Here is a 27,223-nt window from a genome sequence, read left to right on the forward strand (position 1 = left end):
AAGTCCCTTTGCATCTCTGCATTTGAATTCTCTACCCATCTAAATAGTAGTCTGCCTGTTTATTTCTTCCACCAAAGTGCATGATCATACACTTTCCAACATTTTATTTAATTTGCCACTTCTTTGCCCGTTCTCCTAAACTATCTTAAGTCTCTCTGCAGGCTCTCTGTTTCCTCAACACTACCTGCTCCTCCACCTATCTTTGGTATCATTGGCAAACTTAGCCACAAATCCATTAATCCCATAGTCCAAATCATTGACATAAATTGTAAAAAGCAGCAGTCTCAACACCAACCCCTCTGGAACTCCACTGGTAACCGGCAGTCAGCCAGAATGGGAACCGTTTATTCCTACTCTCTGTTTTCTGCCAATCAGCCAATGCTCCATCCATGCTAGTAACTTCTCTGTAAATTCCATGGACTCTTATCTTGCTAAGCAGCCTCATGTGCGGCTCCTTGTCAACGGTCTTCTGAAAATCCAAGTTCACCACATCTACTCCATCTCCTTTGTCTACCCTGCTTGTAATTTCCTCAAAAAATTGCAGTAGGTTTGTCAGACAGGTTTTTCTTTCAGGAAACCATGCTGGCTTCAGTCTATCTTGTCATGTTCCTCCAGGTATTCCGTAATCTCATCCCTAACAATGGATTCCAACAACATCCCAACCACTGATGTTAGGCTAACAGGTCTATAGTTCGCTTTCTGCTGCCTCCCACCCCTCTTAAATAGCGAAGTAACATTTGCAATTTTCCAGTCATTCACTACAATGCCAGAATCTATTGATTCTTGAAAGATCATTGTTTGGGCCTCCGCAATCTCTCCAGCTACTTCCTTCAGAACTTGAGGGTGCATTCCATCAGGTCCAGGAGATTTATCCACCCTCAGACCATTAAGCTTCCTGAACACCTTCTCAGTCGTAGTTTTCACTGCACTACACTTCCCTGACACTCTTGAATGTCCGGTATACTGCAGATATCTTCCACTGTGAAGACTGATGCAAAATACGCATTCAGTTCCTCTGCCGTCTCTGCGTTTCTCATTACAATATCTTCAGTGTCATTTTCTATTGGTCCTATATCTACCCTCGACTCTATTTTAACCTTTATATACTTAAAAAAGCTTTTAGTATCTTCTTTGATATTAGTCACCAGCTTCCTCTCATATTTCATCCTTTCCTTCCTAATGACCTTCTTAGTTTCCTTTTGCAAATTTTTAAAAGCTTTAAAAGATTTGTGGAACCAGTCTCATGTATTTTCCTGGCATTCCCTTCAAGTAAGCAGATCAAAACTATGCACAGTGGTTCAAGTGCAATCTCAGCGTGGGTGTATATAATAAGTCTGGATGCACAGGTGTGTCATTGCATAGAGAAAGTGTCAGCTTAGAAACTTGGTCGGAACATTTAAAAACAGCAGCAAATAAATAAGATGTTAATAAGGAAGGAAAAATTAGAGTACCAGATAAAGCTAGCCAGAAATATAAAAACTAGAACAACAGATTATCTGCTGGAGGAACTCCATGAGTAAAGTAGCATCTATGAGAGAAAAGCGATTGTCAACAATTCAGGTTGAAACCCCATGTCAGGATTAATCTTGGCCTGAAAGAAGGTTGTTTGCTTCAGATTCCTGCATCTTCAGTCCCTTGTGTCCCTATAAAAACTGTAAGGCTTTTCTGTAGATATTTAAGAAAGAAAAGAGTTAACAAAATGTGTATTTGGCCTGCTGAAATTGAACCTAGGGAATTAATAATGGAAAACCAAGAAATGGCATCTGAATGAAACATATATTGTATCAGTCTTCATAGTAGGGGATACTAGCAATGTTACAAAAATTGCCATGTCAGTAATTTGGAGGGAAGAACATAACAATCATCAAGGAAGTAATACTAAGTAAAATGTTATTGTAGGCCTGTGTTGCCTCCTGTGTTGGCTTGATTTTTCAAATATTTCTCAGCTTCACAAAAGCTTCCATTAGATCAGAAAATAACAAATGTAACATCTTGATTCAAAAACAACAGGAAACAAAGCAAGAAACTACAGGCCAAGTTAGCATTATATCTGAATTTTTTTAAGTGTTCGAAGCTATTAATGATATAATGATGATATTCTGTAATTAATGAGTAATAGCCATCACAAAGTTTACATGGTTTTATGAAAGGGAAGTTCTGTTTTATGAACTTACTGGAATTCTTTGAAGAAGTAAAATGTGGCATGGATAGATAGGGTTAGGAATATAATCAAATTTCCAGGAAGTACTTATTTGATAATTGGGTGCCATGCTAGTCTAGTGGTTAGCAGGACGCTATAACGGCTTGGGCCGTCGGAGTTCAGTTCCGGCGTCATCTGTAAGGAATCTCTGTGGACATTCTCCTTGTGGAATGCATGGGGTTTCCCTGGGCACTCCAGTTTTCTCCTGCAGTCCAAAGACGTACCGAATAGTTATTGCAAGTTGTCCCCTGTTTAGGTTAGGGATAAATCAGTTTTGTTGGAAGTTGCTGGGGCAGCATAGATCGAAGGGCCGAAAGGTCTAATTCCATTCTGTATCGCTAAATAAATAGACAGGTAACATATCAGAAGCTATTGAGGAGAACAAAAATAAGTGCTGTAAATTGGCTGTCTGCCAAGAAATAAAATAGGAATAGGACTTGATGGAGGGCCTCAGCCTGAAATCTTGACTGTTTATTCTCATCCATAGATGCTGCCTGACCTGCTGAGCTCGTCGTTGTGTGTATTGTGTGTTTTGGTCTAAATTTCCAGCATCTGCGGTACCTTTTCTGTCGATCTTTTCAATTGCCAAGATGTAAAGAATGCTGTGGTGCAGGGATCAGTGTTTTTTTATATAATGGATGTTGTGCTATAGGAATGGTTGCTAAATTTGCTGATGAAACAATGATAGTTAAGAATGTGTTGTGATGAGGACACAGAGAGTCTGCAAAGGACTTGTAGTAGGTTAAGAGAGGGCAAAGGTCAAGCAATGTGAGAAGATAATAGTGTTTTCCATTTTCCAAAAATAATAAAAAAGCATATTATCTAAAACGTGAGAGATTGCACCATGGCAAGGGCTAGGTGTCCTGGCGCATGGTTTGCAAAAATCTAGTACAAGTACAAGAAGTAATTAGGAAAAACTAATAGGATGTTCTTTTTTTATTGTGAGGGAATAAAAAAGCAGGTGATTATGCCTCAGTTATATGGGGGCATTGTTGAGATTAGATCTGAATTGCTGTCTATTGTATTGGTCTCCTATACAAAGACATATGGTATTGCATTGGAAGTACGGTAGTTTTCTAAAGCTTACTGGAACTAGACCAACATCTGGAACGGGAAAGTTGTCTTGTGTGAAAAATATTGGACAGACAACTGCTCCATCCACTGGAGTTTTGAAGAGTAAAGCTTTGTTCCTGTGGGGTCTTTCTGGTAAGGAAGTAGATTCAGGAAGATTTCTCTTGCAAGAGGATCTAGAACTTGTAGTCATTATTTAAAAATAAGGGATTATCCATTTAAGATGTGGTGAAACAAAAATCAAGGGGCCATATCAGCGGTGTTTGATTACTTTTAAGGCTAAAGCAGATAGATAGATAGATAGATAGATACCTGAGAAACAAGGGGCGAAAGGTTGCTAGGAATGAAGAATGGAAGTTAAGATCAGATCATCTGTGGTCTTATTAAATGGTGGAGTAAACTCAAGGGGCTTATTGGCTTTACCATCCTAATTTGTATGTTAGTTTGATAGACAAGCAAATGAAGTGATTACTTGAACAAGGTGAGGAAATATGTCTTTGGTCACTTGAAAGATATCACTTTTTAAATTCTGAAATGAGATTGACCTCTGTTTCTTCCTCTTCAGCTACTACATCATGATCTGCAAATTGCTATCATTTTCTGCCTTAAATTTATGTTTCCAGTCCCTACAATATTTTGATTTTACAATATAAACTTAGTGGACCGATTAAGCTATTTTATCTTGTAATGCTATATATCTCTAAAGAATGTAATTACAGAATTTCAATTTCAGAAAGAATTAATACCATCAAGAAAGTTGGTGAGAATAATCTATAAGAGAGAAGAATTTTCTTTTGTTTTCAAACCAATTTCTTCTTTTTCCAATCATCTTCCATTAGGAAGTCAGTGAATGATTCTAAGTCAACTTTCTGGAATCAGCCATTTCTTAAGGAGTTCTTTAAAGCCTCTATTCAGTGCAAATGCACATGCTACTTTCTTACTGACATAGTTTGTAGAAAATATAATTTTGTGATATGACTTTTTGAGGCGTTGGAGCATGTGATGTCATAAGGCAGAGAAATTCCAGTGATTTATGGTTCCATCTATTTCAACCCTGCCTTCTGCCATTTTATTATGGTGTTTGTCTATGTCTCAGAATATTCAGCTGCAGAATGATGTTTGGTAGTTTGCTTCACAGTTAAGGTATAAAATTGCTGTATAGAATCAAAACTTGGTACTTGTGTAAAACATCCTGATGTTCTCATTAAGTAATGACCAAAAGAATTGGCTATCTGGTTTGCTACACTTAGCTAACTGCCAGCTCTTTTCTTCCAGCACCAGGTGTGTGAGAGTGGAGAGGAAATCCTGGATGAGGGGAGCAATGGCATTAACGAGCAGGCTAGCTATGCTGTGAACAAATTGCGACAGCTAAATGAGAAACTTGAATACAAGAGACAAGCTCTCGGCTCCATCCAGAATTCACCAAAACCTGACAGAAAGGTACGATATTTCCGTTTTGTGAAACACACCAGAATTGACTGAGGTTTGATGCCAAGCATAAAGCACAGGAGAATGCCGCCATAACCCACAACTCAAAAGCAACAAGCAGTTTACAAGACTAGTGCAAACAGCCATGAGAAATCAACAATTGGTGGAATGCGCAAACATCAATAATCAGACTTCCATAAATGTGAACATATGAACAGATTATGAACAGAACAAGGAGAGCTGGAAAGACCGTTTAACGGATGTTGTGCAGGGACAGCTCGGGTGTTACACCTGAGTGAGATTTGTTGAGAAGTTAGATAGCTACAGATTCAGTCTTCAGAGATTCAGTCCAGTTTGTATTGCATCAGAAATCCAGTTAATTAGGTAAAATATTTTAAGTTGGTATAAACAAGTCATTATAATTATGCTACCTTATCGAATCGCTCAGCATTTTCCATCCATAGACCTGCCAAGGATTAACCATTTCATTTTAAAGATAGACATTTTATTGCTGTGAATCTTGAAGATGATTTTCACAATTAATATTGCATTTCATGATTGCCATTTAAAAAAAATCTATAACTATCATTTAAAATAACCAGTTAACACTGCAAAATCTAGCCAAAGATTCAAATAAAGGTCATTGACGTTAACTCTTAACACAGTCTTTGCCTCTCATCTATGTTCTTTCACCTGCTGGTTATTTCTTAGTTTTTATTTTGGTTTTCCTGCATCTGGGTTATTTTGCTTTTCTCAGCCAAAAGTGATTCATTTTGTGTTTAAAAATATTGTAAAGCTGAGAAAACATGGCTTTAATATCAGGACAAATTGGCATATTGCAACATGTGACTCAAAGAAGTTGGGGTATTCACATGAGTTAAATTAAAACAAGTATACAAAATTAAAATCAATTGAATTTCAGAATGAGGAAATTGTGCTCCATTCATTTAGTATTAGTACAGTATATCAAGGCCAGAGGGATTATTTTTAATTATTATGGCTTGCAGTGCAGTTTAAATCATTTACATTTCATTACATGAAAAGAAAGGTTAATGTATATTTATTAATTCCATGTGTCATAGAACATAACAGCACAGTGCAGGTCCTTTGGCCCATGATGTTATGCCAACCCAACCCAACCTTTGGAAAAAAGTATCGAAGGCATACCTTGTGGAAGAACAGTGAACAGTGTCCCAGTATAACAGAAAACACATATAGCCCACCTTCAACACACACAAAGTGCTGGTGGAACACAGCAGGCCAGGCAGCATCTGTAAGGAGAAGCACTGTGGACATTTCGTGCCGAGACCCTTCATCAGGACCCACCTTTCCTGTCACCCTGGTCTCACCTATCACTTGCTAGCTTGTACTCCTCCTCTCACCTCCCCCCTCCCCCCCAACCTTGTTATTTATTTCCCTCCATAGATTCTGCCTAACCTGCTCAGTTCCTTTGGCATTTTTTGTGTTTTGCTCAAGATTTTCAGCATCGCAGAATTTCTTGTGTACTTCAGAAGTAGATTTCCTCCACTTGCTCATACAGCACAGAAACAGTCTTTGGGCTGAGCCACGCACAACCTGCAAACACCCATTTAAACTCATCCTATACTACACTAACACCATTGCTGTCCCCATGTTCCGATCAACCCCCTTGTAAATCCTACAACTTACCCACGTGCAAGGGACAATTTGCCATGACCAGTTAACTTAGCATGTCTTTGGGATTTGGAAGGAAAACAGGGCTCCTGGAGGAGACCCATATGATTGCGGGAGGAATGTGCTAACTCCATGGAAGTCACTCAGAGACCATAGAGGTACAAACTCTTTATTCCAAGCACCTGGGGCATATGTAAGGCTCCTTTTCATTGACTACAGCTCTGCCTTTAATACCATCATTCCAAATAAACTGATTCCTAAGCTCCGGATCCTGGATTTTAGCACTCAGATCTGCAGCTGGATCTTCAACTTCCTCACAGACAGGACCCAGGCTGTAAAAATAGGGGACAAGCTCTCCTCTACAATCACTCTGAGCACCAGTGTCCCACTAGGCTGTGTACTCAGCCCCCTGCTGTGCTCACTGTACACCCATGATTGTGTAGCCAAGTTTCCATCGAACTCAATATATAAGTTTGCTGATGACACCACAATTGTAGGCCGTATCATGGATAATGATGAGTCTGAGTACAGAGAGGAAATTAAGAACCTGGTGGCATGGTGCGAAGACAATAACCTATCCCTCAACGTCAGCAAGACAAAGGAATTGGTTGTTGATTTCAGAAGGAGTAGCGGACCGCATGACCCCATCTACATCGGTGGTGCGCAGGTGGAACAGGTCAAAAGCTTTAAGTTCCTCGGGGTGAATATCACAAATGACCTGACTTAGTCTAACCAAGCAGAGTCCACTGCCAAGAAGGTCCACCAGCACCTTTACTTCCTGAGAAAGCTGAAGAAATTTGGCCTGTCCCCTAAAACCCTCACTAATTTTTATAGATGCACCGTAGAAAACATTCTTCTAGGGTGCATCACAACCTGGTATGGAAGTTGTCCTGTCCAAGACCGGAAGAAGCTGCAGAAGATCATGAACATAGCCCGGCACATTACACAAACCAATCTTCCGTCCTTGGACTCACTTTACACCGCATGCTGTCAGAGCAGTGCTGCCAGGATAATCAAGGACACAACCCACCCAGCCAACACACTTTTTGTCCCTCTTCCCTCAGGGAGAAGGTTCAGGAGCTTGAAGATTCGTACGGATTTGGGAACAGCTTCTTTCCAACTGTGATAAGACTGCTGAATGGATCCTGACCCGGATCTGGGCCATACCTTCCAAATATCCAGACCTGACTTGTACTACCTTACTTTCCCTTTTCTATTTTCTAATTATGATTTATAATTTATATTTTTATTATATTTACTTCGATTTGTACTTCAGGGAGTGCGAAGCGCAGAATCAAGTATCACTGTGATGATTGTACACTCTAGTATCAATTGTTTGGTGACAATTAAGTAAAGTTAGTCACTCAAACAGGTACAGTCTATGACTGTTCCTTCCCAATCCACTAACTAACTAACAATGCCCCTCACAACACAGATATATTTGTCCAGATACCCCCCACACAAGACAGGCTGGAGTCAAAGTTATTTACTACATAACAGCCCTGAAAGACAAATTACAAAATACAGTCGGCCCTCCTTATCCGTGTGGGATTGGTTCTGGGACCCCCGTGGATACCAAAAAACATGGATGCTCAAGTCGGTGGGCTTTAGGACCCGGCAGAGCTCCAGACCTTATTTAACCTGTCTCAGTGCAGTGGACTTTAGGACCCGGCAGAGCACCGGACCATATTTAACCTGTCTCAGTACGGTGAACTTTAGGACCCGGTGGAGCTCGGGACCCACCGCCCGCAGTGTTTCTGTTCTGGAAAACGATCACGATTGAAAATACAGTGGAAACAATAAAGCAATCGGAAAGAGGTGGAACGCCATCAGTCATTGGAAAAGCGTTAGGCTACAGTCGTTCAACGATCGGAACAATTTTAAAGGATAAAGTGAGAATAATAGAGCATGTGAAATGCCCTGCCCCGATGGAAGCTACAATTATTACTAAACAATGCAGTGGTTCTTAAGTGTTTTATATGCACAGAAAGGTAAAATATATACGTACTATATACTAAGACAAACGTTTGACTAACTAACGCTAAATAATACTGGATGTACCTGTTCTGACTTGGAGAACTTCCGTTTTTTTTTCAATTCCCGATCCGCGGTAACCTATGCACATCCTCCCATATACTTTAAATCATCTCTAAATTACTTGTAATACCTAGTACAATGTAAATGCTATGTAAATAATTGTTATACTGTATTGTTTAGGGAATAATGACAAGAAAAAAGTCTGTACATGCTCAAACAACAAGCGCTGGAGAGAGAACTTAAGGGTTTTCCTGATCCGCAGTTGGTTGAATCTGCACATGCAGAACCCGCGGATAAGAAGAGCCGACTGTATTCATAATAGCTTACACACACAGAACAGACTGAAGCTGTCCCATCTCTACGCATGACTACACAAGGAGATAAACATTTTAAAACCCCAGCTGACTACTTTCAAGAGGAAATAGCGCTGTAACAAGATTCGCACATCTGTTGGTCATCAAGGTTTCTTGCAGAAAAAAACAGGCTGCTATGATTAATGACTGTGTTAACCTTTTACATACTTTTATCAACTGCACTGGAGGTCAAGATTGAAACCAGATCATTGGAACAAGTAGTCAGCAGTCTTGATGGGGATCACACTGCTGCCTGCATCAGAGAGGCTTCAATGTGTGAAGGCCCTGTGTAGTCTAACAGTGAGTGATTGTCTTAGTCACTTGTGATCACAAGACTCTGTTGGACATTGGCAATGTGGAATGCTGCAAGTCTGATTTACTGTTTTAATGGTGGACCGCATGGGAGCTGTGTGGGCTCGGTGAAAGCAAGGACTAGGCCTCAAAATGCGGAGTTGCCTGTTTGCAGCCACCCAGGAGAGAGACGCTGGAGTCGGCGCACTGCACCAGAGGTGGTGTGGGGTGGTGTCCATGTTGTAGTTGGTGCTGCTGTCCAGTGCTCAGTTGGCAAAGGACAAGCTGTATTGTGTTCAACTGCAGACTGCTGCAACATTCATGAACTCGGGAACTTGGGCTATTTTTGTTGTGTGTGACTATTTTACTACTGTCTTATAAGACCATTAGATATAGGAGCAGAATTAAGTCATTTAACCCATCGCATTTGCTCTGCCATTCTATCATGGCTGATCCATTTTCCCTCTCAGCCCCAATCTCCTGCCTTCTCCCCATATCCCTTCATTACCTGACTAATCAAGAATCTATCAATCTCTGTCTTAAACCCAAGCAAGGTTTGAACTCTGAAGTAGTTTATAATAAGTGAGGCAGGGACTTGATTTCTGCAACAGCTCCCAGCATTTACTCAAGTTATGGATTGATTTCTTACTGTGCATTATGCCACTGATGCTTCGGGCTGCATTGAAGGCACTCCATCTCTCGTGCTGTTCAGAGCTTCCTTCTTTCATCATGTCAGTACCTTCCTCTTAGTTTTCACTCGTATCAGCCATGCAAGTTCCAGGTAGAGACTCAGGTATACCGTCGCACTCCCACGTAGAAGGATTATTCACTGCTGTTTCCGTACCAGCTGTGACTTACCAGTCAGGGTTGTTAGCCTTGAGCTGAACCCTCCAACCTGGAGGACTGGTGGACCATTCTTAGTCTGGCCTTTACCCTTTGACCTGTTTGGCATGGGTGAACCTAATCAAAGCATAAATCCCTGACTCCAGCCAGCAAAGCACTCCAGGTTATTGAGAGACGCAAACCTCCAAACCATGACAAGGCTGTATTCCTCTTGGAAGACAATTTTATGTAGTGTCAGTATTAATGAATTCTACATACAAGTGATTCAAGTTTGTCACAGATGGCTTCAGAGATGTTTATCCACAGTAGGAGATGGATGATAAAGAAAATTATGGACCCATTCATCAGATGAACTAGAGATGAAACTACCATATTTTCCATATATTAATCTGCTAATGTTCTGCAGAATATTGCACTTTGAATGCCTGGAGTTAGTATGTATTGATCTCTGCTTACTTGAAAAGTTAAGTTTCATCTTATATTATTGTGCAAAGAAAATGGAAAACAGACATAATTGGAAATTGTTATACAATGCAATTTGCAGCTTAGTTCTTGTACTTCAGCTGGTAAAATATTTTAGATATAAGATCTCAATGTTGTTAATATCTCTATCTCATTTAGATTGTCACAAAGCTGAAGGATGAGATTGCAACAATGGAGAAAGAACATAATGACCTGCAGCAGCACATTGCCCGTACAGACTGGTGGTGTGAAAATCTTGGCCAGTGGAAAGCCGTTATCAGCAGCAGTGAGGTACGTTTATCTGAAGTATCCTCAGGACTGCACATCCATCCCACTGTTTCTGACTTATTTCCCTGTATTTGCCCACCAATTTAGGGAGGTGGCAGAAGAAAGCAGTTATGTTGTTTAGGTCTGTTTGTATTTTATTGGTCATTCTTCTATATAAAATTAGCTGTTGCCTTAATGCAATGCTCTTTGTATGGGAAAGGAAGTCACACCAACTGCCTTTGTTGCACCTGTGAAGACCACTTGGTACATGAGATGTGGAGCAACTTGCTTAACTCACTGTACTTAGCTCTGCTGGACAAGTTGTTCAGATTGACTGTGGTCAGTGCTTGCAAGCAAATGTTACTGGAATATAGAATTTAACTTCTAGAGCAGTACTCCCATTACTGAAGTGCAATGCTTGGCATTTGTCTCACTTTGAATAGAAAGAGGGTGAAATGAAATTTATGGTCTATGCCAGTTCATAATTAATGACAGTGAAATGCATTAATAACTTTATCAGAAATGTTAAAGTAAACTGATTTGTTATTTTGCAGTAAAAGTACACACTTCAGCTCAAGTTTCTAAAGTTTGCAAGCTCTGATCCGAGTGGTATTGGTGTGAAATGAACTATGCAGCACTATACAGTGATAAGCTCAATGAGGGGGAGAGCTGAGATGGCAAAAATCTCCCCATCCTTGCCATTCAGCGTTACTTTTTTAACCCTGTTCTACATCAATGCACAGTGTAATGATCTGATATGTATGAATCATATGTATCTCGGCACATGTGAAGACATTAAAACTATTCCCAATTCTAATTCCGCATAGAGCATGAATCAAAGGTGCTTTGGATTGCCTTGGGTTGTAGAAGTAATGTTTCTGTCAGTAATTTTAGCATTCAAGTGCAAGGATATTCTAATTTCAGTTTGAGATTGCAAATGAGTTTTTTTACACACATGACCTAAATGCAAAGAGGCTTGTTTACAACGTAAATGCAATCTGAACTCAGTTGAGCTTTTTTTAGGGTGAATGAATCATTTGGTATGTCAAACACGATTCAGTGACTGTATTAGCCTTTTAATGGACATTTGTAGGTAAATTGATGATTACATTTAATTGAGGAATGTGATTCTAAACAACTTCTGCAACCCAAAGCTCCTTTGATTCCTGCTGTATGCTGAATTAGAATTGGAAATGGTCTAATATTTTCACATGTGCTGAGATACAGCAAAAGGTTTGTTTTGCATGCGATTTGTACATATCAGATTATTATATTGTGCATTGATGTAGAACAGCATTAAAAAATAACAATGCAGAATGGCAAGGATGAGGAGAGTTTTGCCATCACAGCCCTCCCCATCACTGAGCACATTACTGTATAGTACTGCATAGTTCACTGTATATCTTTGCCACTAGGATCAGAGCTTGTACAAAGCAGATAAATAATGAACTACACATCTGTCATAATATATATGTGTACTTAGATTTTCCAAAGGCTCATTATGATGCCACATGAAGGATATTAATTATCTGAAACAAGCTGGGAAATGCTGGCATAATCTAGATTGAATCCCCAAAGCCCCTGCCCAGAAGAGTCAGAGAATCAGGATTCCTGCGTGTCCAGGAACAGGAATGTGATGTTGGACGCGTCAGGTAGTCGTCTAGTGGAACACATGCTTTAGTGCCCAGTCAATGCCAGTGCTCATTGAATTTGTGCTCAGGTAGATCTAGTACCGGACAGCAAAGTTCAACCATTTCAGTGGAGACTAATGGCTGCAAGAGACAGGGCTGTATGTAATTTACATTGATTAGCTTGTTTAATTTTTTTTTTAAACTGTTTAATTTTTAAACTATCACACATAAAATGCAGGAGGAACTCAGCAGGTTAGGCAGTGTCTATGGAAATTAATAAGCAGTTGGTGTTTTGGGCTGAGGCCCTTCTTCAGGACTGGAAAGGAAGGGGGAAGAGGACAGAATAAAAAGGTGGGGGGGGGGGGAGGGAAAGGTGATAGGTGAAGCCAAGTGAGCAGGGCAGGTAAAGGGCTGGAGAGGGGAAATCTGATAGGAGAGGAGAGTGGATTATAGGGGAAAAGGAAGGAGGAGGGGGTGATAGGCAGGTGAGGAGAGATAAGAGGCCAGAGTGGGGAATAGAAGAGGAGCAGAGGCAGAGGGAATTTTTATTTACCAGAAGGAGAAATCAATATTTATGCCATCAGGTTGGAGGCTACCCAGATGGAATATAAGGTGTTGCTTCTCCAGCTTGAAGGTGGCCTCATCATGGCAGAAAAGGAGGCCGTGGACCGACATGCCAGAATGGGAATTGGAATTAGAATAACAATGTTTGGTCACCAGGAGGTTCTGCATTCAGCTGATGGAGCAGAGGTGCTTGACAAAGAAAGTGGTCCCCTCATTTTACGAAGAGTCTCACCAATGTAGAGGAGGCCGTGCCAGGAGCACCGGACACAATGAATGGCCCCAGCAGATCTGCAGGTGAAGTGTTGCCTCAGCTGGAAGGACTGTTTGGCATCTTAAATGGAGGTGAGGGAGGAAGTGGATAGTCAGCTGTAGCACTTGGGCTGCATGTAGGGTAAAGTATCAGGAGAGATGAATGGACAGGGGACTCACAGAGGGGGCATTCCTTGCGGAAAGTGGAGAGAAGTGGGGGAGGTAAAGGTGTGTTTGGTGGTAGGATCCCTTTTGAGATGGCAGAGGTTACAGAGGATGATGTGTTGGTTGTGGAGGCTTATGGGGTGATAGGTAAAGACAAGATGAACTCAATCACTGGGTAAGGCAGCAGGAAGATGAGCTGAACGGGGATGTTTGGGAAATGGAGGAGATTTGGGTGAGGGCAGCAGCAGTGGGTGTATCCATTACTTTTTGTAGGACTTTCCATTTGAGGGTATTGGTGTTTCCATACCGGACTGTGACGCAGCCAGTGAATATACCCTCCAGTACACATCTATAGAAATTTGTCAATGATTTGGATGTCGTACCGAATCTTGGCAAACTTCTAAGGAAGCAGAGGCACTACTGTGCTTCATAATTGCACTCACATGCTGGTCCTGGGGCAGGTCCTCTGAAATGATAACACAGAAGAATTTAAAGTTGCTGACCATCACCACCTCTGATCCTCTGATGAGGACAGGCTCATGGGCCTCTGGTTTCCTTCTCCTGAAGTCAATAATCAACTCCTTGGTCTTGCTGACATGGAGTAGGAGGTTGTTATTGTGGCACCACTCAGCCAGATTTTCAAATTCCTTTCTACATGCTGATTTGTCACCACCTTTCACTCCGTCTACAACAGTGGTGTCATCAACAAATATGGCGTTGGAGCTGTGCTTAGCTTCACAGTAATAAGTGTAGAGCAAGGGGCTAAGTGCACAGCCATGTGTGTGCACCTGTGCTGATGGAGGTCATGGAGGAGATGTTGTTGTCCATCCAAACTGACTGAGGTCTGCAAGTGAGGAAATTGAGAATCCAATTGCACATGGGTGTATTGAAGCCAAGGTCATGAAGCTTATTGAATAGTTTTCACGGGATAATGCTATTGAATACTGAACTGTAGTCGATAAAGAATATCCTGATGTATGCACCTTTGCTGTCCAGGATTAAGTGAAGAGCCAATGAAATGGCATTTACTGTGGGCCTTTTGCTCCAGTAGGCAAATTGGAGCAGGTCCAAGTCACTTCTCAGGTAGGAGTTGATACGTTTCATCACATCCTCTCAAACCACTTCATCACTGTGAACGCTGCTGGATGATGGTCATTGAGGCAGGTTACCACGTTCTTCTTGGGCACTGGTATAATTGAAGCCTGCTTGAGGCAGGTGGATACCTCAGACTGCTGAAGCAAGAGTGTGAACACTCCATCCAGTTGATAAACACTGGTTTTTAATACTTGACCAGGTATGCAGTCTGAGCCGGATGCACACCAGCCTCAGAGACTGAAATCATGGGATAATTGTGGGCTGTGGAAGTCTGTGATAGTTGCTCCAAGTTCTGATGGTCAAAACGAGCATGGAGGGCATTGAGCTCATCTGGAAGCGAAGCCCTGTTGTCACCTCTGTTGCTTGATTTCATTTTATAAGAAATAATAGCATTCAAACCCTGCCACAACTGTCGAGCATTTTTGAGCATAGAAGGCATTGAGCTAATTTTTTAGAAAGAAACCCTGTTGTCATCTATGCCCCTTGCTTTAACTGTATAAGAGGTGATAGTATTCAAGCCCTGTCGCAACTGTTGAGCATCCTCCGTCTAGTGTGGAATTGCCACTTTGCCCATGAGATGGCTTTCCGGGCATCGTACCTGGACCTCTTTTAACTTTCTTGGTCACCAGACTTGGATGCCTCTGATATGGGCCTCAGTCGATTGCAGATCTCATGGTTCATTCAGGGCTTCTCGTTGGAGAAGACTGTGAATTATTTTGTGGGGACACACTCATCTACAATGGTTTTAATAAAGTCCACGACAACCATGGTGCATTCATTCTGATCCACAGATGAGTCCTTGAACGTGATCCAATCCACCGACTCGAAGCGATCTCATAGCCGCTCTTCTGCCTCCTGCGACTACCTCTTTGTTTTCCTAATTTCTGGAGCTTAGTTCTTTAGCCTCTACCTTTATGCAGGGAGGAAGACAGCCAAATGATCAGATTTACCGCATGCAGTGAGGCATGGAACAGCAAGCATTCCTATCTTAGTATAACAATGGTCCAGTGTGTTGGGACTTCTGGTGATTATATGCTGACGGTAATTGGGCAGGGTTTTCTTCAAACAAGCCTGGTCAAAGTCCCAGATTATGATTTGAAATGCATCGGGATGGACTGTTTTTTGTTTGGAAATGGCATCATGCAGTATCACAAGCACTTGATTGTAGTCTGCCACTAGTGGTATATATGAACTGCAGTCATGATTATGGATTACTCCTCTCAAGGTAAACAGAATGGAGGGCATTTGACAGTTAATTCGGGGGAGAACACAAGTTCGATAAAACCGCCACATTGAAGGAACATCGAGAGTGTATCATGAAACACACACCCTTTACCTTGTGCCTTTTCCAAATCAGCAGTTTGGTCTATTCTGTAAATCGAGAAGCCTTCAGGTCTGATCATTGTATTTGGCTTGCTGGAAGAAAGCCCCAACTCGCTCAAACACAGAACACAACAATCTCTCATTCCCCTCCAATACATCAATTTTGCCCTCAGGTATTCAATTTTATAGAACATAGAATAGTACAGCACATTACAGGCCCTTCGGCCCACAATGTTGTGCTGACCTTAAAACCCTGCCTCCCATATAACCCCCCACCTTAAATTCCTCCATATATCTGTCTAGTAGTCTCTTAAACTTCACTAGTGTATCTGCCTCCACCACTGATTCAGGCAGTGCATTCCATGCACCAACCACTCTCTGAGTGAAAAACCTTCCTCTAATACCCCCCTTGAACTTCCCTCCCCTTACCTTTGTTCTCCAGTGACTGCCTATTTGCTAACAAGATGCTGGTAGAGGGTGCCTCATCCCTCTGTGTTTCAGCCTGGCTTGGAGTGCCCCCACCAATCCCCTCTCCATCTCGCATCCACCGATGGTGATGAACCTTCGTCTGCTTAAAGGTGCCATACCTTCTTGGTCTGCCAAGTCCTTCGGTCCTTGTGAAATCTGTAGTTCATTAAGCTGATTTAAAAGTACATTGCTTAAAGGGAATTTACATGCTGCAGTTTGCAGAGAGAGTAATTCAAATAAAGTATATTTAGAAGTATTGTGCGTAGCCTGCAGAGTCGCTGTGGTTCATTGATGCCATCTAGCCAGGAGATTTTGCTTGTGGTACAGTGTGAATTCCTAGCTGAATGTTAGGTTTCCAGGAGGATTCCACTGGCAAAGGGGCAGATGTGGCCTTTTCAGTCCTCCGTGTTTTCTTTGAAATAACTAATCATGGAATACGTGTAGATAAACAAAAAGTTCTTGTGTGCCAAATTATCAGGAAACATCATATTAAACCATATGCAAAATTGGAATGATTGTGTGGAAAATGCGCAATGCGTTAGACGTACCATGTCCATGTCAGTTTATTCCCCTTAAACCTAATTTTGGAGTCAAAGTCTTTGCCAAATTTCTAACAAGAGAATCTGCATCTATGGAAAAACAGTAAACAGTCAACGTTTCGGGGTGAGACCCTTCATCAGGACTGCTGATGCTGCCTGGCCTGCTGAGTTCCTCCAGCATTTTGTGTATGTTGCCAAATTTCTAATCACATTTTCAATAAGAGTTCAATATTGTTTGGAAGCAGTGCTCATTTCTTATGTACCCAGGGGTACATTTTGTGCATTGTGGTATGTAGGCCTGGGAAGGTCATTATGTTGTAACTGCGATAGCATGTTCACACTACAGCTGTCTTTGTGGAACATAGTTTATTCATAATGCAGATTGCATTCAGAGCCTGGGCTCAATCTGACTGCAGAATGGACAATAACTACAAAGGAATTTCTGAAGGAAGTAATACCACTGCTTTGCCCTGGTGCTCACATAGTCATTGGCACAATTTACACTTCATTTTGACCATTTACACTGATACTAATACTTCAGTATGAGTGCAAAATAAATAACAACTGAACATAATGTGTGAAACTTTGAAAGTGAAATGATAGCTTTGATTATCAACATTTAATTGCTAAAATTTCTCATGATTACAAAAATTACACGTCAATAAAGATGTTAATTACTTTTAATTTGTATCGTGGGAGAAGAGCTTCAGTCTAGTCACATACATCAAGTAGCAAAATACACCTCTTGTCAAAAGTACAAATGGCATGTAGCAACACATCTTAAAATGTTTTGTATAAATCTGATCATTAAAGTGCAATAAACCAATTATCACATAATTTAATCAAAATGTTTGTATTTTATAGTCAAATAGGTTGTGTTGCTGGGATCTTTTTCCCAGTTTATTATATTGTAGTCTCTGGGCCAGCCATCAATATCAGAAGTTTTTTGAAGTGTTTAATTACCAGACATTTCCTTCATTAGGATAATGAAGCAGAAGTTTGCCTTAAGTTTAGTGGTCTATCCTGTCTCTACTAATTTAAGTGCAAATGAGAAAAGAAGGAAAGAATTTTAAAGCTATTTGGGAGAAAAGGGATCTGTTATATATAACATTAGAACTGAAGTTAGTCTTTTGTTTGTAATTTCCATGACACATTTCATGTGTTCTTGAACCTAATTTTGACAGTATTTCAGTAGTGTTGAATCAGCAACATATTTTGTCTGAAATAGTTTGTTTTATTCCTTGTGCCAGAATTTTCTGTCTGTCACCATTTGTCTGCTGAAAGTTGTTGGCTTTCTGATTATATCCCAGAAACAAACCAAGCATGGAAGTTAGGAGCAGGATTAGGCCATTGAGCCTTTTGGGTTTGCTCTGCCATTCAGAGTGATCAAAGTTCACTTTGATCTTTTAACATGAACAAAATATATTGACCTCCTCTTTGAATATTTAAATAACTTTCCCTCCGCTGCCTTCTCTTCAGAATTCTTGGTTTCACCATTTTCAGATGAAAAAAAAAATCATCCTTTTAAAGGTTGTGCCCCCTTGATCTAGACTCTGCAGCTATTGGGAGCACCCCACCTGTATCTAGCCTCTTTAGCACAGTTAGAATTTTATAGTTTTCTATGAAATGCCATCTCATTCTTTCAAGCCCCAGTCAATATAGACCTTTTTGTCCCAATCTAACCTTGTGTTCCACCCCAGGAATCAGTATGGCAAGCCTTTGTTGCACTCCCTCCAAGGCAAGAATATCTTTCTTCAGGCAACAAGAAATAAACTGTGCACAAAACTCCACATGGGATCTCAACAAGGCCTAGCCCATCTGTAGCTATACATGCATGTTTCCCTACTTAAATCCTGTTATAAACGAAAGCTAACACACTACTGCCTCCTTAACTGTCTACTGCACTTGAATGCTTGCTTTCAGCACTCAACTCATCAATATACAGTATATTCTCCTGATCCCTTCAGTGCCCCACTAGTCACTGCCTGCCACCTACAAAAATGTTCCATCTATTCTTATTCTCTGTACCTGTTTGTTAGCTGATTCTCGCTTCATGCCTCCGTGTGATGCAAAAGACCCTCTACTTTAATTTTGAGCAATTTTATGTCTTGTTAGGACATAGTCAAAGGGACTTTTTGAAAGTTCAAGTGCACCACCTCCATAGGTATTAAAATTACTTAGAGTTTCCCTTTCATAAACCCAGGCTGACGTGGTCCAATCATGTTTGTACTTTCCCAGTGTTCTGCTATTGCATCTTTTATATTAGATTTCAACCCATTCTCCACTCCTACCATTAGGCTTATAATTTTGTCCCCTTTTTTTTTGTCATTCTATTTTACATAGAGGGTTTTCTCTGCCACCCACCAATCTGTAGAAGGAGTTCCAGAGTCAAAAGAATCTTGGAAAATGACCATTAGTACACTCTCATTGTTTCTAACTCTCTTCCTTCCATGTTGTTATATGCACTGTAGGTTATAAATTCCTGACGATTTGTCAGCATGTCACCCCAATAATTTGCACTGTTTTATTAATACTGATCTCTTTCAGTTTCTCTCTGTGTCTAGACCTTTGGCCTCCTTACATTTCTGGGAGATTATTTGTATCCTTCTATAAGAAGACAAAACCAAAGAATATTTTTAAGGTTCTACTGTTTCTTAATTCCCAATTATAATTTCTCCCGTTGTCATTTTTTACAACTGACCTGGATGAGGAAGTGGAGGGATGAGTTAGTAAGTTTGCTGATGACACCAAGGTTGGAGGGGGGGTTGTGGATAGTGTGGAGGGCTGTTAGGGGTTACAGTGGGACATTGATAGGATGCAAAACTGGGCTGAAAAGTGGCAGATGGAGTTCAACCCAGATAAGTGTGAAGTGGTTCATTTTGGTAGGTCAAATATGATGGCAGAATATAGTATTAATGGTAAGACTCTTGGCAGTGTGGAGGATCAGAGGGATCTTGGGGTTCGAGCCCATAGGACACTCAAAGCAGCTGTACATGTTGACTCTGTGGTTAAGAAGGCATATGGTATATTGGCCTTAATCAATCATGGAATTGAATTTAGGAGCCAAGAGGTAATGTTGCAGCTATATAGGACCCTGGTCAGACTCAATTTGGAGTACTGTGCTCAGTTCTGGTGCAGAGAAGATTTACAAGGATGTTGCCTGGATTGGGGAGCATGCATTATGAGAATATGTTGAGTGAACTTGGCCTTTTCTCCTTGGAGCGATGAAGGATGTGAGGTGACCTGATAGAGGTGTATAAGATGATGAGAAGTATTGATCGTTTGGATAGCCAGAGGCTTTTTCACAGGGCTGAAATGGCTGCCACAAGAGGGCACAGGTTTAAGGTGCTTGGGAGTAGGTACAGAGGAGATGTCAGGGGTAAGGTTTTTACACAGAGAGTGGTGAGTGCATGGAATGGGCTGCCGACAACGGTGGTGGAGGCAGATACGATAGGGTCTTTTAAGGGACTTTTGGATAGGTACCTGGAGCTTAGAAAAATAGAGGGCTATGGGTAAGCCTAGTAATTAATAAGGTGGGGACATGTTGGGCACAACTTTGTGGGCTGAAGGGCCTGTATTGTGCTGTAGGTTTTCTATGTTTCTAACTGTACTGGATCCACATTTGTTTTCACTGACATTTATAGCAGCTTCTGCTGTTTTCTAAAATAATTCCTACAAGCTTATTCTCATATTCCATTTTACTCACTCAATCAGTCTTTGTCCTCCTTTGCTGAATTGAAAATTTCTAATCTTTGGTCTGATGCATTTATATACTCCTTTGATAAACTAATACTATCCTGAATTTCCTTTATCAGCCAAAGGTCAGCTTTCTTTCTTATTATTGTGCCAGACAAGTTTGGATAATTGTTGCTATTTGTATATTCTTTAAGTATTATCTACCATCCATGCAATAAATTCCCCAATTTATCAGGGCCAATGTGGGCTGAACGGCTTTGTAGCTTATTATGTGTAGATTCAGAGCCCCAGTTTCTGATAGTACTGCTTCACTCTCCAGCTGAACGAACAGCTGCATCATGTCTCGGCTGTTCTTCACCAAGTGACCACGCGCAAGTTTGTTAATTATTTGTTTTTCATTGCCCATTCCCAGGTAGACTGTTCTAGAGTCACTTCCTTGAGATATTAGTCTGAAAATAAATTGCAGACATGCTCCAGGAATACATCCTTCACAGTATTGTTACCAGTTTGGCTTGGCTAAGCTATATATAGATCAACGTCACTCTGGATTACAGTTATGCCTTTTTTTGTGTCTCTAATGTCCAGCTGAATTCCATCCTAGGATCATTACTGTTGTTTGGAGTTCAATTAACAACCCCCTTCAATGATTTCTGCCACTTCTTTAATGATGTTGCTAAAAGAATAATCTCGTCATTTACAGAATCTCGTTGCTGCTCATGGGACTTCGATGCTTCTTTATTTGCCAGTTGTTCCTTAATTCCCAAAGTATCTGTACTTCAGAAGCACATGATGTAAATGCAGCCAGTGAAAATGGAGATGATGGAATCATGGGGGGGTGAGGTGGGGGAAGAGGGAATAGAAATGCTGGAATAACCCACAAGCAGCAATTATGGTGAGAGAATTTCAGATAATATTTCAGATCAAAGTCCCTTAGTCATAACTGAACAAGAGAGAAAACAAGTTTATCTAAGTAACAGTGAGGTAGGAGAGGGAAAGGGTGGAACAAAGGCAAAGTTAATGATTCTGTTTTGCCGTGTGTATTGCAGGAGTGCTCTGAGCATTTGGCTGGAACCCAATGAATTTCCTTGAATATCTGATTTCCTTAGGCATACCTATTATATGTAAAATTAGCAGGTCACGAGAGGAATTGGTAATTTTTTCAGTAACATTTGAGCAAGCCAGCGGATTACCAGCTCCTTTCTTGTAGAACCTGTCCCGTTTGACTTTGAAAGTTCAGGAGTTAATTAAATTCAAGGTAAATTGCTCCATTCTAGGGAAAATCATTGTTTACTTTGAACCTGACATCACTGACTTTGAATCATTTCTTACTTTGTGTCTCTTAGAAACATAGAAAAACCTACAGTACAATACAGGCACTTTGTCCCACAAAACTGTGCCGAACATGTCCTTACCTTAGAAATTACCTACGGTTACCCATAGCCCTCTATTTTTCTGAGCTCCACATACCTGTTCAGGAGTCTATTGCATCTGGTCACCTCTAAGCCTCCGTTGCTCCAAGGAAAAAAGGCTGAGTTCTCTCAACCTATTCTCATAAGGCATGCTCCCCAATCTGGGCATCATCCTTGTAAATCTCCTCTGCACCCTTTCTATGGTCTCCACATCCTTCCTGTAGAGAGGTGACCAGAACTGAGCACAGTACTCCAAGTGGGGTCTGACCAGGACCCTATATAGCTGCAACATTACCCCTTGGCTCCTGAACTCAATCCCATGATTGATGAAGGTCAGTGCACCGTATGCTCTCTTAACCACAGAGTCAATCTGTGCAGCAGCTTTGAGTGTCCTGTGGACTTGGACCCCAAGATCCCTCTGATCTCCACACTGCCAAGAGTCTTACCATTGATACTATATTCTGCCATCATATTTGACCTACCAAAATGAACCACCTCACATTTATCTGAGATGAACTCCATCTGCCATTTCTCAGCCCAGTTTTGCATCTTATCAATGTCTGGCTGTAACTTCTGGCAGCCCTCCACACTATTCACAACACCTCCAACCTTTGTGTCATCAGCAAATTTATTAACCCATCCCTCCACTTCCTCATCCAGGTCATTTATAAAAATGATATATAATGTTCTTCATATATAATGTTTTGTTATGTAAGGAATGAAGCAGTGCATGGGCAGAACAGGCTTGCACAGGTAATCATTTTGTTGGCCTGGCCGGCACCCAGAGGTGCTGCCTGCAATCCTTTCCCATTTGCTGTTGCATTAATAGCCTTGCATAAGAACATAAGAAATAGGAGCAGGAGTAGGCCATCTGGCCCAATCGACCCTGCTCCCACATTCTATAAGAGTATGTCTGATCCGGCCATGGACTCCTCTCCACCTATCTGCCTTTTCCCTATAATCCTTAATTCCCCTACTATGCTCAAATCTATCCAACCTTGTCTTTGATATCATCCATCCCTGATGATGGATGCTGCTTTCCTGTAACAACGCTCCGTGGAAAGTGCTTTACCCGTGAAGGTCTAGTCGCAATGGCCTTCATCGAGTTACAACTTCTCATCAGCCACTGAGCACCAGGTAGTGAAGTGCGAAGGCCTCATTCTTTAAATGACCTCGAAGGTTTAGACAGAAGGCGAAGCTGGAAGTTTGGTTTTGCTTTCCGTCAACATGTTAAAAAATGTTAAATATTTTTATATTTTTGTTACAATAGAATGTCATTCTATTAGTTAAAAAGGTCTAAAATATCATAAAATGCTCATTTAAAAGCATTAGTCTACAGTAATTTTTATACAAAATAGTATGATTTCCTTCTTCCTTTTGTTATTCCTCCAGATGTTCAAAGTTCAAAAACTTCAAAGTAAATTTATTATCAAGTACATGTATACAACCATATACAACTCTGAGATTCATATTTTTGCAGGCATACACAATAAATCCAATAACCATGATAGAAACAATGCCAGACCACAGAGTGGATGAATAGTGAGAGCATGAGATGAAGATTCCCTGAACGTGACTCCATAGGTTGTGGGAGCAATTCAGTGATGGGGCAAGTGAAGTTGAGTGAAGCTATCCCCTCTAGTTCAAGAGCCTGATGGTTGAGGGGTAATAACTGTTCCTGAACCTGATGGTGTGGGTCCTGAAGTTCCTGTATCTTCTTCCTGATGGCAACCGTGAGAAGAGAGTGGCTGGTGTCCCTGATGATGGATGCTGCTTTCCTGTGACAGGACTCAGTGTAGATGTAATCAATGGTGAGGAGGAGTTTACCCATGATGGACTGGGCCATATCCACTATGTTCTATAGGATTTTCCATTCAAGGGCATTGGTGTTTCCATGCCAGGTTATGATGCAGCCAGTCAATATACTCCCCACCATACATCTATAGAAGTTTGTCAAAGTTTTAGATGTCATGCTGAATCTTTGCAAATTTCTAAGGCAGTAGAGACACTGCTCTGCTGTCTTCATAATGGCACCTACATGCTGGGCCCAGGACAGGTATTCTGAAATGATAACACTGAGGAATTTAAAGTTACTATCACCTCTGATTCCCCAATGAGGACTGGCTCTTGGATCTGTTTTATTGCTCCTGAAGTCAGTAATCATCTCCTTGGTCTTGCTGACATTGAATAGGAGGTTGTTGTTATGGCACCACTCAGCTAGGTTTTTATTCTCATTCCTATATGGTGATTCATCACCACCTTTGAATTGGCCTACGGTAGTGGTGTCATCAGCAAATATGGCATTAGAGCTGTGCATAAGTCTAAAGTGAGTAAAGTGTAAAGTAGTAGAATCCTTGGTGAAGTCAGTCAGATCTTCAGACCCACAGCCGATCAGACCATGAAATGATTATCCCAGCAGAATGCTTGGAAGTCCCAGCAAACTAGGCCCTGCTATTGGTCTACATGGAACCTACATGTGCAGTACAATAAATTAATATCAAAAAGGGCTTGAGAGAAATGTGAAATAAAATTTAAAAATACTGGGAACACTCAGCAAGTCGGGCAGCATCTGGAAGCCAGAGCAACACAAGGGTCAGTTTGAATTCCTGCAGCAGATTGAAGGTTGCTCCAGACTGCAACATCTGTACACTGTTGTATCAGCATCTGTGAAAGAGTCTTGGACTTGAAGCACTGGCCCTGTTTCTCTTTCCATGGCTGCTGCCTGACCTGCTGAGTATTTCCAGCATCTTTTTTTTAAATAACAGGAGCAGCACTATCTTTCACCCAGCAAGTTTCTGCCTCCTGGGTTTGGAAGCACATATGTGGATGCTACCCAAGTGTTAATGGTGGAAAACAATGGGCCTCATTGGAGGTGCTGATACCAGGCCATCAAGATTCATTCACTGATTTGGTACAGACTCGTGCTGCTGTAGGTCTGTGGGATGGCTTTATATTGAGTCAGACTCTTTGTTGTCTATTTCTTTGGGCAGATTGTGGAAGAGAATGGTGAGCAAATGTCCTGCTATTCAATCACGGTGCAGCTGAATCTACCTGATCCTGAAAATAACGGCTGGATGGTTGTTAGGAAGCTCAGCGAGTTCCACACACTACATAGGAAACTCTGTGAGGTACCTGTATCTGACTTTCCTTGTTGGCATTGATGTGTTCTGATCTTGGGTGGGTGCAAAATTAAGATTTTCATTGTCATGCATGCAACTTGGCAAGCTCAAAAGTATCATTCCTGTACCATTATATTCCCAATGCTTGAAGAAATGTCATTGCTTGTGGAGTTCTCAAATCATAAATGTAAGAGATTACTTAAGAAGTAAGAGAGAGCAGATGCTTCTAATATTATATTGTCCTTATTTCTAACATACTGTCCACATTGCATCGACAGAGTTAATGACTATGAATCCATTCACTTTTTAAGGTAGTGGTTTTTTTTTGCCTGTGTACTACTCATCTTGATGTCCTGTCTCATGAAGTTCTCCTTGTTAAGTGTAAAGCATTTATTTCAAATGTGTTATCTCACTCCAGTAAGGTAGAACAATATGACAGGCTCCTTCAGACAAATTGGGTACAACCCATTTTCTGTTATAATAGCCCCAGTCAACCGTTTTAGAGGTTATAAGTGCAGCTACATTTTCCATTCAAGTTAAGTTGGAGTGGATCTGAACACTTACACAAAGCTGTAAGTGACTTTCTTTGTAAGTGCTACATTATTTCTCAGTTTTCCAGGTGAGATTTGGTACAGATGACTATACAATCAGACTTCATGCTCTCCCCACGTCATGAAAAAAAGATTTTTGGAACAGCGAGGATTTAGATTGAAAAGAATCAAAGGGGATGAGTTGGTGGACATTGGGGAGGAGCTGGAGAAAGCACCTGTCTGGGACCTTCTGAGTTGTATGTGTCTGGGTGCACCCTCATGCAGTTGAGCCTAGTCTCTAGTTATCTTGTAAATCCTTGCCTTACTCCTTATGCAGCTAGTCCATATTTTAGAGGGGTACAGGGATTGCTGCTACTGACCATGAATATTGTGCCTGGTTTGAGGTTTAAATCTTCAGATGTTCTTCATGTTTGATGTTTGTCTCAATTGAGAGATGGTTCCTGAAATAGAGAGTGGGGGTTGTGCAGCAAGCATAGATTGGTAGATGACCTTTGTGTTATAAATATTGTGCAAAACCAATTCTCCAAGCCAACAAAGATTTGGAGCTCAGAACTCCAAAAATACACTAACATGAGTTTTGTGTGTGTACTACTCAGTTGGCATTATCTTGGTCTAGAGTGGAAGCGAGCTCTGAGTGAAGGGCTATGCTATTAGTTCCATTGCAGTCAGAAAGATTGTGGTGAGTGTTGGGAGAGGTTGCAACCTTGAACACAACATCTCCCAAAGCGTCCTCCTGTCTGACCATTAAATGTCTCCTACCCTACGTATGGCTGAGCCTTAAACCACTCATTAAACTGGAATGGAACAAGTTACAGTTGATCCCAAGAGACTGCTGAAGGAGAAGAGGATGATCTATTTTCTCTCCCCAGTCTCCAATCTGCCCTGCTGTACAACCCAGCTCTCCTTTATCTCAGCAGCTTTTTCATATTTCAGGAAACCACCTCTCATTGAAGGCAGACATCAAAGAGGAAGAAAAAGAGTGTTTGAAAAGTCTTAACCTCAAACCTGACACAAAACATTCTCCATCTATGTAAGGGCCTGAAGGGCAGGGAGATCCAAGATGACTGGAGATTGTTATTTTCAAAATCTTTGTCCCCAGAAATCAAATAGCCTTTTTCTTTCATTAAACAATACTCTCCAACCCCATCTAACAGTGGCAAAATGTGACCTTCCTGTGGTGCTGGCATGCTGAACATTTACTCTATCTTTGTTGATAAATATTTCAATGTTTCTAGAATTCTTTAAAAATCCTTTTCTAAGCTAATTCAACATCTTCCTAATATTGTGTTCTTTTACATAGCCTCTGCAAAAATCATGTGTTCAAAGAAGATTTTAATAAACTTCTCTAAGCTGTTGCTTTGTTTCAATGTCTATAATACTTCTACTTATTTCTGAAGTGCCCCAGGATATTTCTGTACATTTGAAGAACAGTTCTTCGGCTTGATAATTGTAATATTCTGGGCAAATTTAAATTGTTATTTTCCTAATATTGTAAATGCATGCCCCATTTACTGCTAGATTTACATTGAGCTATGTAATTTTCAGTCTAGCGTCTATCTTTGCATGCATGCGAAATGCAGTGTGCTAGTTCATGGCTTTTGCTGTAGGTGACATGAACAGTGATTCCAACCAGGCATAGAATTGCAGAAGGTTGTGGATCAGAAAGAGGCCAGTCATTTCATCATAACCATGCCAGACAAAATGCTATTAAGCTGATCCATTTTGCCTGCACTCATTCTGTAGTTCTCTATTACTTCTATATTGTGATGGAAGTTTCTGCTTCCAACAGACAGTGAATTCCAGATATCC

At 41.0% G+C, this 27,223-nt stretch overlaps 1 protein-coding gene across 4 annotated transcripts in view; it reads left to right on the plus strand.

Annotated features, from left to right (window-relative positions):
* Positions 1-27,223, plus strand: part of snx25 (sorting nexin 25) — a 277,191-nt gene that overhangs the window by 200,320 nt on the left and 49,648 nt on the right. For 3 of the 4 annotated variants that reach the window (XM_073048142.1, XM_073048141.1, XM_073048140.1), the window contains exons 11-13: positions 4,547-4,711; positions 10,498-10,629; positions 24,735-24,872. In XM_073048142.1, coding sequence (XP_072904243.1) covers positions 4,547-4,711; positions 10,498-10,629; positions 24,735-24,872 — 435 coding nt within the window. The remainder of the gene's footprint in view (positions 1-4,546; positions 4,712-10,497; positions 10,630-24,734; positions 24,873-27,223) is intronic. The other variant, XM_073048143.1, reaches the window with a different exon arrangement.

The sequence above is a fragment of the Hemitrygon akajei genome, chromosome 6 (genome assembly GCF_048418815.1).
Source record: "Hemitrygon akajei chromosome 6, sHemAka1.3, whole genome shotgun sequence".
NCBI lineage: Eukaryota > Metazoa > Chordata > Chondrichthyes > Myliobatiformes > Dasyatidae > Hemitrygon > Hemitrygon akajei.